The 12,217-nt window shown below is 36.7% G+C and overlaps 1 protein-coding gene across 32 annotated transcripts in view; it reads right to left on the bottom strand.

Moving 5' to 3' along the window:
* Positions 1–12,217, bottom strand: part of SOX6 (SRY-box transcription factor 6) — a 445,473-nt gene that overhangs the window by 59,981 nt on the left and 373,275 nt on the right. For all 32 annotated transcript variants that reach the window (XM_073347430.2, XM_073347425.2, XM_073347409.2 and 29 more), the window contains one exon: positions 9,558–9,748. In XM_073347430.2, the coding sequence (XP_073203531.2) occupies positions 9,558–9,748 (191 nt within the window). The remainder of the gene's footprint in view (positions 1–9,557; positions 9,749–12,217) is intronic.

The following is a 12,217-nucleotide window of genomic DNA, read 5'->3' as shown; positions in this document are numbered from 1 at the left end:
ATAGACTAACTATTTTTTCCAACGAACTTGCTCCTTTATATGTTTGCAAACTACTAGTAAACAGACTTTGATTATTACAAATGTACTGGTAACTTATATTTGTTCAAACACTCAAGGGAAACATTCCAGCCTATGGGTTTTTCATGAGTTATTCACTTTCTTTGTCTAGTCATATTGTTCATATTGTGTAACTGGTCACCTAATTCTTTTCACAACATGCAGGAAGTGACAATTTAACCTGCTGAAATTTATTTCTTTATTTAAACCAAAATGTCTAAGATAGCATAGACCTGGGATTCTGCCCAGAAATAGGCAGTGGAGTAAGCAAACTACAACAATGGAGAATGTGATTTCAATTAATCTCGCTATAAATACACCTTGAGAATTTAGAGGAATCTTGAGTTTAGGAAGTAGTTAGGTATCAGATGGGGTAATCCAAACTCATCCCTGTTGTACTTAATCAGTCACTGCAGTCAATGGAATTACTCTAGGAAGAAATTTGGCCCAGTTGTGTTTACCTAAAGGAATGTATGGGGAGGGCATGGAGATGAATGGTAGTATGAATTGCTTGCCGGTGGATGTCTGTGGTTGGACATAAATGTGAAAGAATGTGTGTATGTATTCTAAAGCTCTTAGATGAGCTAGTGAGAGAGGGAAAAGTTTTACCTTATAAAATGTGGATAAGCAAAACAAAACCTGGAGTAGGTTTGGATATATGTCTGGAAACTCTCTTGAACAGCTTTGTAAACAGGCTGCATGTGAGAATATATGATGATTATATTATTATGATCGAGGCAATGGCACTCGCCACAATGGCTGAACAATGTACCACACCTTCCTTGGGGAAAAACTGCCCATGCTGATTTAACTAAATATGCTGATTTTTCAATATTCACTTTCATCAAACTCTGCCCTTTTGGATTTGTTTCTACTCCCAGATTTAAGAGCCATGGTATACATAGAAGAATGCTTTTTATCCTTTCCAAAGGAAATACCCCATGTGAGTAGATTCTGCATTGCACTTGTGCTGGAAAACAGATATCATAAAGGGGCAAAAAATCCTCTTAAACTATTACAAATGAGGTCTTAAACCTGGCAGCCCTTCAGGTAGGCCTGGCATCAGAAATAAAAATAACTTCTTGGTTATGTTCTGCCATCATCCCGACATACCATAATGGGCAAACAATTTCAAGTACTATATTCAAATGCAAAAACTGGCAATTAAAGGCAAAAAATCAAGTTTGCTTCATTTCCGAATATAATAATTTATATTTGAATGTTGATTTGTGCAAACTGGTAGCTGCTAAAAACTTGACAATTTTACCTAAGGTTAATACTGTACAGGTTCATATACTGTTTCTTATATAATACAGTATTATATCATGCAGATTCTGTGCACTGTGCATTCTTGTCTTACATACATACACTATTTTTACTGTTATAATGGTTTGACATATCTTTGCTGACCTAGACTTTCCATAAGTTACATTCTCTTCCCTCTAAGGTATATGTATTTAATAATTGAGCCAACAGCCAAGTACTATATATTTTCTTTTAAAATAATCTTCCTTAGGTGTAATTTTGGGGATTAGGCAGTGAACTACAAATCTAATTGATCTGAGCACAAATGCACACCACCAACTTTCTAAAGACCAATTCAGGGAATGAGGCAATTAACCACAAGGCTAACTTAGATGCTAAGGGATGCACAACAAATCCTTCCATAGGTGCAATTCAGAGTCTGTGGTACTTAAGTACAAAGTTAACAGCTGCAAATTTTGGTGATCTATATATGTGTCATGTAATTTTCACTATTTTTTCACATTGTAATACTCAAATGGTATAAGAATATTTTACTGTGTTTCATATAAATGATTTTCATGTACCCTGTCTGGCATATTCAAAATAGCATACATGAAGCTACACAAATGTATCTGAGGTTTAGGGGGGAAAATGAACGTTAAGTATATATTGTATTATTTAAGCATATAAACAATGAAAGACTGTGTCACAACAACATGTACTTAGGGGCAAACTTAAGGTTTCACATGCAGCTTTAGCATTGCCTTTCCTGATTTTGATATGCTTTTTTGGAGCCACCCTTGATTAGAGTTCAGTAGCTACCACCCTCTGCACCCATCCACTGTGGCGCTGCTGGCCAAAGAAAAGAGGGTGAAACTGTGCTCCCACAACACTCCTCCTCCTTTGGAGAGGCTAATGCCAGCAACAGGAATGGCCTTACACAACCATTATAAACCCTGAGTGCCAGAACTCTGAATGTCCCTGTGTATATATCCACACCTTGCACTACCTCCCACACTGGATACACACACAGAGGTGAAGTAAAATCTTTCCCTAAACACAGACTGTGTTTCTTATAATGTAAATTCCTATAACCATTCCTATTGGTGTAGATTCAAGCACATTTTTCCTGAAAGTCAAATTTTGCTGACTTGTTTTCCATGATGGAAATGTGTCTCTTTAAAAGAGACTGTTACAGACTCGGAGATCGCCTTTCTGCAAGATGCTCCATTTTTAATTTCTGCATGACAAAGTTCTATTTGCATCAAATAAATTCATCATCGCACTTCTGCGTGTGTGAGTAACATTGTAATCATTTAGCGATTCAAAGACAAATCTAATTCCTGAATAGGCCTTAAAAAACAAAAAAACAAACACTGTGGCCTATTGTTATCCTAGGAATGGCCTGATTTAGAAAGCCACTGCAAGTGAACATGATAATGCACGTAACAGCAACCATCCCAGTTCACCAGTACCCTGGGCACCTCAGAAGAATGACAAGAAACCTGTGTGGTATAATATGTTGCATGGGAAGCTAAGTCTAAAACATGCACCTACCCTCCTGAACAACGTGATCACAATGCTCCTCTCACTTATTGTTGTAGAGTAATACTGATCTCATGACTAATCTTAGCCTGTCATGCAACAATCAATCTCTCAATCAATTGTATAAATAAAATAAAATTCCTCAAGCTGCAATGCTAAGTATATAAAGTCCAGCATGTTTTTCAGTCCTAATAAAAGGGGGCAGTATTACATCAGTTGATAGTCTGATATTTCTTAAATGTATGAGGGAAGGATGCAAATCTGCTGTATTTTACAGAAAAATGTATTACTGCCTCTTGGACACATACTACTTTAGTGCCCAGGGATAAAATATTCAAAAGCATTTTCAGTGCGACTTCAGCATCTAGTCACTCGACCGCTTCTGAAAATTTTTACCTTGAGTCACTATTTTGCTTTCTACATTACTAAGGAATTTTGTGAATTTATGAACATTTTTTCAAGTAGACAGGATAAAACACTGACACTTAAAATTGCAAATGGAAATACTGCAGTTGTAAATGCTATTTTATAACAACTTACAGTAGGGCCAAGATTTCTAACGTTGGACGTCTCAAGTTAGGCTCCTAAACGCATATTCATACACGTAAAAAAGGGGAGTGAATTTCAAAAGTGCTGAGCACACAATAGCTTCAGCTGGAGACACTGGGTGCCCAGGCCACTTATATTCAGGTGCCTGAATATGGATTTAGAAACCGGACTTTAAGCACTCACTTTTCAAAATTCTGGTTTACAGATATTATTTGGAGTAATAAACAGCTTATTAAAATGGACAAATCCACAAAATATTTCAAGTCCCATTGTGGCAATACAGTGAAGATCACTGCTGGGATTTTCATTTTTAACCATTCAGAGGTATCTACCTCAGCCATAATCATTTAACTGAGATAAAAATACAGCATGATAAACAATATGTGTGTGGTGCCTTCTATGGCCCAAAAATCCCATAGAGAGGAGTAGGACTCCTGCCAGTTGCTGGGCTTCTTTGTGAAATAAGCTTCTTACCTACTGAGCACCAGGATTACCAAAGGACGTAATATCCTACCACCCTTCAAGGACACACAGAACACAGCTGTCCCTATGGCTATGGTAAATTCCCTAAGTCTTTACAATGGCATGAGTATGTGTCTTCTCTCTCTTCCAGAGATGTTCCAAAGAGAGAATTTTGTTTAACCTTTTAGCAGCCTACTTAGACAACAAGCTCCGTGGAGCATCTGCCTGTTTAGCACCTGGCACAATAGGACTCTGATCCGTCATGGGGTCCTCTAAGCACTACCACAATAAAAACCATTTTGTAAAAACTGGTCATTTGTGCTAGATAGTACTATTGATTTGTTAACCTGGTTGTAAAGTATATACCTTGGAGGTACAAATGGAGTTAAGAGCAAGCAGAGAGGTCTGTAATTGTTCACGCCCATAACCTTTGCTGCCTCTTCTTCAGTGGCCCAAAATATGAATATTGGTCTTTTATTTATAATTAAAGATTCTTCTATCAGAAATTAACACAAAAAAGGAGAGAAAACTTTATTAAGAAGTTTTTTGTTAAAATCCCAAAGCATAATAGAATAGGTAAATTCTTGCAGAGCTGAACTAAGTGTTTATGATTCATGATTGTTCATGAAAGTCTATAAAATGACTGTTTCCTTAGACTATTATTTCCATGTCTTATGTTTGGAAATTAGGGACAGTCATAACTAATTCTAGTAAAAGATGAGACACTGATTGCCTGCAGCTTGGTCTGAAAAAAATATTGTTCCGAGTTCTCCTAGTCAATTATTAGTCATTGAGTTCAGAGAATAACTGGGAGCAGAGAAAGCTTGGTGCTGGCCTTTGAACCACATAGTGCTTGAACAGAAAAGATGTATGAACTCACTATGCCATTACAATTATTATGGCTATAATAACAACATTGATCAAAGAATTAATTGATAATATGGTGGTGTACTTTGGGTATTTATAGAGGCCTGCTCGGATACAAAATTTGTATCCGCATCCAATCAGCAAAACTGATCCGCAGATATCTGCAGATTTGCAAGGCTTTAAATATAAAATTTGGATCCGTATCAATCTGCAAAAATGGTCTGCAGATATATAAAGCAGATAGCCGTGGATTTGCAGGGCTCTTGGTATTTAGGGAAAATAATAAGGTGATGGGATTTTTCTCATTTAGGAAAAAAAATAACTGTGTGTGAATGGTAACGTTTTTCTACACAACCTTCCTGAAGTGTTTCTATCAGGCAAACTTTGTGCACATGGGCAGTGGCCACATGTAAATGATGGAGCGTAACAACTCCAGAGGAGCTGTTACACTCTATTGTGTCAATAATCCATATATTTAACAGTCCCTAAATACTCTGCATTACAGCAGACCGTAACACTTCCAAAGGGGCCGTTATGGCTTATCAAGTCAAATCCAAGTGCCTAAATATGGTTTTGACCAATAGACTGTAAACAACTCCAAGGGTAAACAATGCATATTTTAAACAAGTCCAGACTATATTTTGCATACAAGCCATTATGTCTACATTAGGATAAATGAAGTGGGTTTAATCTTTTTTTCATTTGAAATAGGGGTAACATAAAAAACATTTATAGGTCTCCACAGTTGTCTAAGGATTTATGGACTGCTTTTCAGAGGGGCTGAGAATCTGCAGCTCCTATTGAAGTTCATGAAAGGAGTGAGCAAATCATGTCATACATTTTTGGGCCTAATTTTGGTTTCCAACTGCACATATGCTTATGCCTACAAGTGGTGGGGAGGGGGGCATATGGTATAGATGTATTATGCAAGATTCTGGTTCCTCTAAAGGCTTGATGAGGTCACTTCTTAGGTTTTCTGTAAGGATGTAGAAGATAGCTTCCTGTGACAGGGTGCAGAAGATATAATGTGTAATATTTACAATGTATGTTCTGCAACCTGCATCCCTATACCTCTATCCACTGCAGATAACTCATGCTTCTGCTTGTATACTGGCCAAACTTGAATTTGGCCTTTTAAATATAAACAAAATAGACAATACAGCATCTTTTGGGGTCATTTAGAATATTGTCAGATCGAACCATTAGTCAACATTTAGTCAATTATCCTGGGTTTAAATACTAAACTAAATAGGACTAATTCCAATAATGCACGTTTTGTTAAAGTACCTTAATTTACAAATTTCTTTTAAAGATGAACATGTCTTGCCTGGAAAAGAGCTATTCCCCCCAAACAGAGCCAACCTCTGTATCACTTCTGCTGTTAGTCCACCCACACAAAAGATGTTTTGTGAGGCCATTTCTGAACTCTTCTGGATCCCTCCACTTTCCCAGCAGTTTCCTGAACTGGGTCAGCTCCCCTTCCACTTCTCCCATAAAAGCACTAATGCTGTTCTCTCTTCCTTCCATGATGTTGGCCTACAGTTGAACAGCAGCAGGTAAGGTCGAGAAGTTTGACTTTGCTAATAACCAGTTTACGCTTTAAGCTCTATAAATCTCTATGCACATAGAATGGTGTCAATTTAAAACTGTAGCTTACCCACAACTCTCAGGAGAATCATAAAAATGCAACATTCCAGCTCACTGTCATCAATTTGTTTTGCTCTTTCTAATGACCAAGACCCTGTGAGCACTCTAAAGCTTTCTGGGTTTTTTAAATGGCAATGGGGCAATTTTCAAATATATGTTTATAACCAATACAAAAGCATTTGGGGCCTTAAAATGACATTTTCAAAAAGGCATCAATCCAGGCTTTGAAGTTGTGTGCATAATGTTGTAAGCATAATCATTTACACAACAAACTGTTACCAGTTCTCTGAACTCAAGGACCAGTAACTGACCAAAACTCAATCACTTTTTTTAAGTCCAAGGTGCAGGCAATTAGCTTGTCATCTTTTTCTGAGGTTAGACTCTTGTTATTCATTCACATGAGCAACGTCTAGTTATCTGGAGGCTATTTTTAAAAATGTGGCTCTAAAAGATGAACATAAGGACCTGATCCTTTTAGGAGAAGCAAATCCAAAAAAGTAGCTATGATTTCAAGGGCCTGCTGAAAAATCTTCACTCTGTGCCACAGGTAAAGAATAGTTTTTAACATAAAAGATTAAGTAAAAGGAAATTCTCATCCAAACAGAAATAATGAAAAGGGAGTGCTTATAAATATCCAGAGTGGAAAAACACAGTTTTCTGAAATAATATTTGAACAAAAATATGGTTTTTTTGTTCTAAATGTAATGTATACATCTATTTTACATTTTATACAAAGTATGTACACTTCTTCCATAAGATTTACTACTCTTAAAAATGCAATTTTTTTCATTATTTTGGGGGCGTGAACAGTGGAGAAATACCATAATTTTAAAGACCAATTTCTATCCCATTGTATTTGAATATCTGCAGTACTTTATGGTTGTGGTACAAAGCGAAGGGACTAACAACATATCAGAGGTGTGGTAGTAATATCCCAGTACAATTTTTGTCTGGTCTTATTGCTTCACTCTGTGGCTTATGCTATAATAAATAAAAACAACAGGATGACAGTGTTTTCATGATAAATCTCCTTGCTGTAATTTTGTTGTCAGAGCTTTAAACAGCACATTTAACTCTGAAAAGTCTCTGTGTAAAAACAGCATTGTGGGCTCCAGGGTTTCCATGACTTCCACATGTGCTCTGATCAGTTTAGAAGCATAGAGATAATTTTTCTAATGGGCAGCCATGCAAACTCAACCTGGGTTCGTTCAACTTATGCTTCATCAATAAAGATTCTGTGATTTAAACTTAGTTAACAATGCTGTTGACAATACACATGAAGGAAGAGATTCCAGCTCATTCTCCCAAAGTTTTAATGGCTCTGCTAAGAGATGTAAGAGGAAATAAAAGTTATTTTAGTCAATACAGGAAGCTGGTAAGGTCCTGAAATCACCCCAGGAGCAGATTTAGTAGAGCAAGTAGGTGCCTTTTATACACAATCATTTTACAAAGTAGAAAAAAAAATTAAGAATCACTTTACCCTTCCTTTTTGTATTTTAAATATTTTCAAATATTGATCCAATGACACTTATGGGATTCATTTGTAAAGTACATTTCAATAAAAAAAAAAGCATAGCAGGTGTGACTTTTTTTTGTCCAATCTTATAGTTTGGACTCAATTAGGATTCCAATTGACTTTAATTAGAATTTTGCCTGAATAAGGACTGCTGGATCAGTTATTTAATTATCAGTCATTTAATTTCCCTGTTACAGATTTCTTTAATAACATTAATCTGTATTAAATGAATTTTAAAATGCTGTCATTTAAACCAAACCTAATAGAAATAAATATTTATTAGGCTCTGAACTTATCCTATGGGGAAAGATGCTAAAGAAATCCCTTTAGCAGGCACTGACCCTTTCCCTTGCTGTTTTGGGTAATGTAGAGATCTTATTAAGTTAAAATATAAAATTATTTAGATTTTAAATAAATTTTAAATTTAAAATAGATTAAAAGACATCTTGTCTTCAACAGTGCTGTTTACAATGTTTCACTCCCTTTCTGCTGTGGTCTCCTGGTTCACTGATGGATCTCTTGTGTGTTTAGATAAGATCATCATATAAGCAAAATATTATGGAGGCTTTATATATAGTTACTGTTGTGTTGAGATTTACACTTAAAAAGGGATTAAGTCTCTTTTTTAGATATAAACAGTTTAATATAACTCAAACACACAGCACTGACCCTCTGAATATTGTATGAGTATTTTGAGAATTTCCAGGTAAATTTTGTATTTCATTTATGAGTTAGAACCATTAAAACCTACCTTTCTAAAAAAAAATTTTGAGTTTTCCAGCAAAGAAATTCCAAAATATAAAACATGGGCTGCTTTTTAAATGTATTAATATGTTAACTGTGTGTAAATTAATAATTGAGTCATAACTGTTTCTGTTTATGCCACAATGTTTCCTCCAGAATATTTTCCCATTTCTGGTTAAATGAAATTTACAGCTAACATAGTGGCATACAACCGATTTTGTGTCAATTACTTTTGGTGGGAAATAGTTTATGTGATTATTTTTGCAGGATAAGTCACTCTTGGGAAGACAACTGAGAAAGCATTCTTCATCAAAAGGGCTGCCCTACAGCTCAGCCAATTACATGATTCAGTGATTCGCCAGTTCAGCTATGTAAGAGCGATCCGCTCCTGGAGCAGATCTCTGAGACCTTGCAAGTCCATAGAGAGGGGTTGTCCTCCTGAAGTTTTCCTAAATTCTGGAGAACTCTTCTTTTGTGCACCTCCCAAAGTGAATAGGATTGGGGCATCCCTCCTGACCCTTCTGCAGATCTTGTGAAGCCTCATTGCTTGTGAAGCCTCATGCCTGACTAAATGCTGTCGTACTCAATGCAATGCTTTCCCTTTGTCCATCCTTTTGTACTGCATCCTCCTGGTTTCTACTTGTAAACTATAAACACATTTGTATACGTTATACCATCACAATACTCAACAACACGAACACACTAAAACCCTCTTTAACACAGTCATTTTAACCGACACTATCATCTTCAAAGCACAACTCAATCTAATGGCCATTCACAACCTTAATTCCAACCAGTTAATTTGTTATTCTAACCAGTTAATTTGCTAAATACAGATTCAGAGATTCTCAGATTTTGATGTCAGATTAAGAATATACACAGGAAATGTTGCATATGCATCTGCTTCAGTAATATTTATGCATACCTTTTCATTCCTGCAGTTGTTTAGACCCATGGTATTCATGGAGGGCAGTTTTACATCAACACCATGAGGCGGCGGCTGCTGCTGCTGCTCCCTCTGGATCTGCTCTCTCATCTTTCGAGCCTCCTGTATGGCTTTCATGACTGTGTCCTGGTCCCCAAATAGGGCAGGTGAGTTAAGACTGGAAAGGATATCTACAAATACAGAACACACCTAATTAAGTCAACGATTCAGATTAGATTCTTGGCTATGCAGTCAGCTTTCATCCTGTCAGAGTGGCACCTGATTAATCTCTGTCGTAGTAGTAATGATCATCTTTTTTTAGACCAGTGGTTTTCAACATTTTTTCATTTGCAGACCCTAAAATATTTGGAATGGAGGTGCTTTTGGAAATATTAGGCATAGTCTGTGGCTACCTGAAAACAACTGCATTAGATGGTTGAATTAACATGCAGTACTTACATATAAGAGTGGACCTTCTTTGTGCCATTACAAATGTGTCTATTCAGTACACAACATAGCCCAGCGAACAAGCACTGACCTCAATGAGACCACTCATATGCTTAAAGTTAAGCAAGTGCTTAATACTTTGCTGGACTTGGACCCAAATGAGAAATCTTTGAAATGACAAGAGAGAAAAACAAATAGGAGGTAAGCCTGCTCAGTTGCCTATTGAAATAGACATGTTTCTTTGTTAAGGGATAAATGTCACTCTCTGTACAGCGCTTTGAAATCCATAAATTGCATACAGCAGTTAGTGTGTGGTGGTAGGCAAGTTATCACCTTAACAGGAGCTCAAAGCTGTGAATAACTGAGAAAAAATATTTCTTTTCTTTCTGTTACATGTAGTAGAGATTGAAAAAAAAAACTTCAAGCCTTAAACAAACTATCGTTCCTCCGTAAAAGGCATTTTATTGTAGGTAAAAATTAGTACTGTGGATAAGGCTTTCTAATTTTAGACCAAAAGACAGCAATTATTCAGTGACTGGTAGTTTTAGGCTGCTGTGGTGAAGCTTTAACTTGATCCACCTGTTGTTGCTGCATGTGAATGTACACTACACAATTCAGAGATGTGTGTAAACACACACACACACATTACAGCTAGGAATTCTTGGGGAATCCTGCATGACAAGCAAAAATGTCTGTCCTTTATTTAAATGTTCTAAGTTTGCTATGCTTGTGAACTTAATTACACTATCTATCTATCTATCTATCTAAAATATATAAATGAGACAATGTTAGAATTCTTCCACAGAAGAGAATTCCACTGACTTCAGTGAGAATTTTGTCTAAGTAAAGAATGCAAGATTTGACCCAACAGCACGTTGATTTAAAAAAATTAAAGGGTTAGCATCTCAGACTTTACCTTGAGTAAGGAATAATTGATTTTACACTGTAGCCTACACAAAGGTTTAGGGATTACACCATACTGGTTTTTAGCATAACTGAGGTGCTCCTCCCTAAAACAGTGTCACAATAGAACACAATCTATGTTCCCCGAGTAAAATTTTCAAAAGCTCCATAAGTCACTTGCAGTATGTCTACCCTGCAAAAACCAACCAACCAACCAACCTGCGGCAGCAAATCTCAGTGCCCAGGTCTACACACTTGGGCTTGTGGGACTCCCACTAAGGCACTAAAAATAGTCATATATATGTTCTGACCGGGAGTGGGGTGTGCTTCAGACCCTGAGCTCCAGTCCAAGCTGGAATGTGTATGCAGCCATGTTTAGCACCGTAGTATGCCCCACAAGCCTGAGTCTGTAGACCTGAACTCTGAGACTTGCTGTCACAAGGTTTTGGGTTTTTTCCCCCAGTATACACATACCCACAGGTGCCAAAGTCCCATTGGTTTTAAAAAAAAATGGCCCCAAGTAATTTTGAAAATGGCACACAAGCTCCTAAGTCTGCTGAGAGAAACTGAACATTTTACCACATATCGTCATAGTCCCGCTTCTACTTTTAGACTGGGGAAGAAAGCATACAACGTTTTTGTAGTTTAACTTTTAATTGAAAATATCCTCATCCTCTGCCACTTTTGTTCTCTGCCTGTCTCTAAAAATGCCATTAGTAGTCTGGCTTCAAACTTACCTGCTGTTCTGTAGGGTTAGATACAACAATAGTAGGGCCACTTAGAAATAACATGACAGAAAGACCAAATGACATCTAGGAAGCTGCAGAAACTATATTTCAGGAAACATTCCCCATGGGATTGTGAAGTTGTATGGAACACATCATAACTTTTACAAATTTGTTTATATTTTACAAGTGTATTTTACAAGTATATCTGAGGTATGGATTGTGAACAACCAGTTTGTCGTAAATATTCAGTCCACAGTTAACTTATGAGAATTCTGTTCCTTGACTGGATGATCTAACCTTTATAAACTACCTTCACCGAAAACAAATTTTTCATTTGTGAATCTTGCATATGGGTCAAAAATTCCCTATCCACAAACATTTGAATGTACAAAACCTGGAAATATGAACATTTGTGAGCAACAAATAATAAAGAGATTTGAACTGTCTGAACAGAAACCCTCCTATCTTTCTACCATCAAAAAAAATGTCAGCATATTCAGATTAAGATCTTGGTGCAAGGATATTGCATATCTAGAACACCACTGGTTCATGGGATGCTGAAACTTTAAATGATGGAAGATT

Source organism: Lepidochelys kempii, chromosome 6 (assembly GCF_965140285.1).
Source record: "Lepidochelys kempii isolate rLepKem1 chromosome 6, rLepKem1.hap1, whole genome shotgun sequence".
Lineage (NCBI taxonomy): Eukaryota > Metazoa > Chordata > Testudines > Cheloniidae > Lepidochelys > Lepidochelys kempii.
Note: the sequence above shows the minus strand (reverse complement) of the source record. Positions and strands in the feature narration are given on the sequence as shown.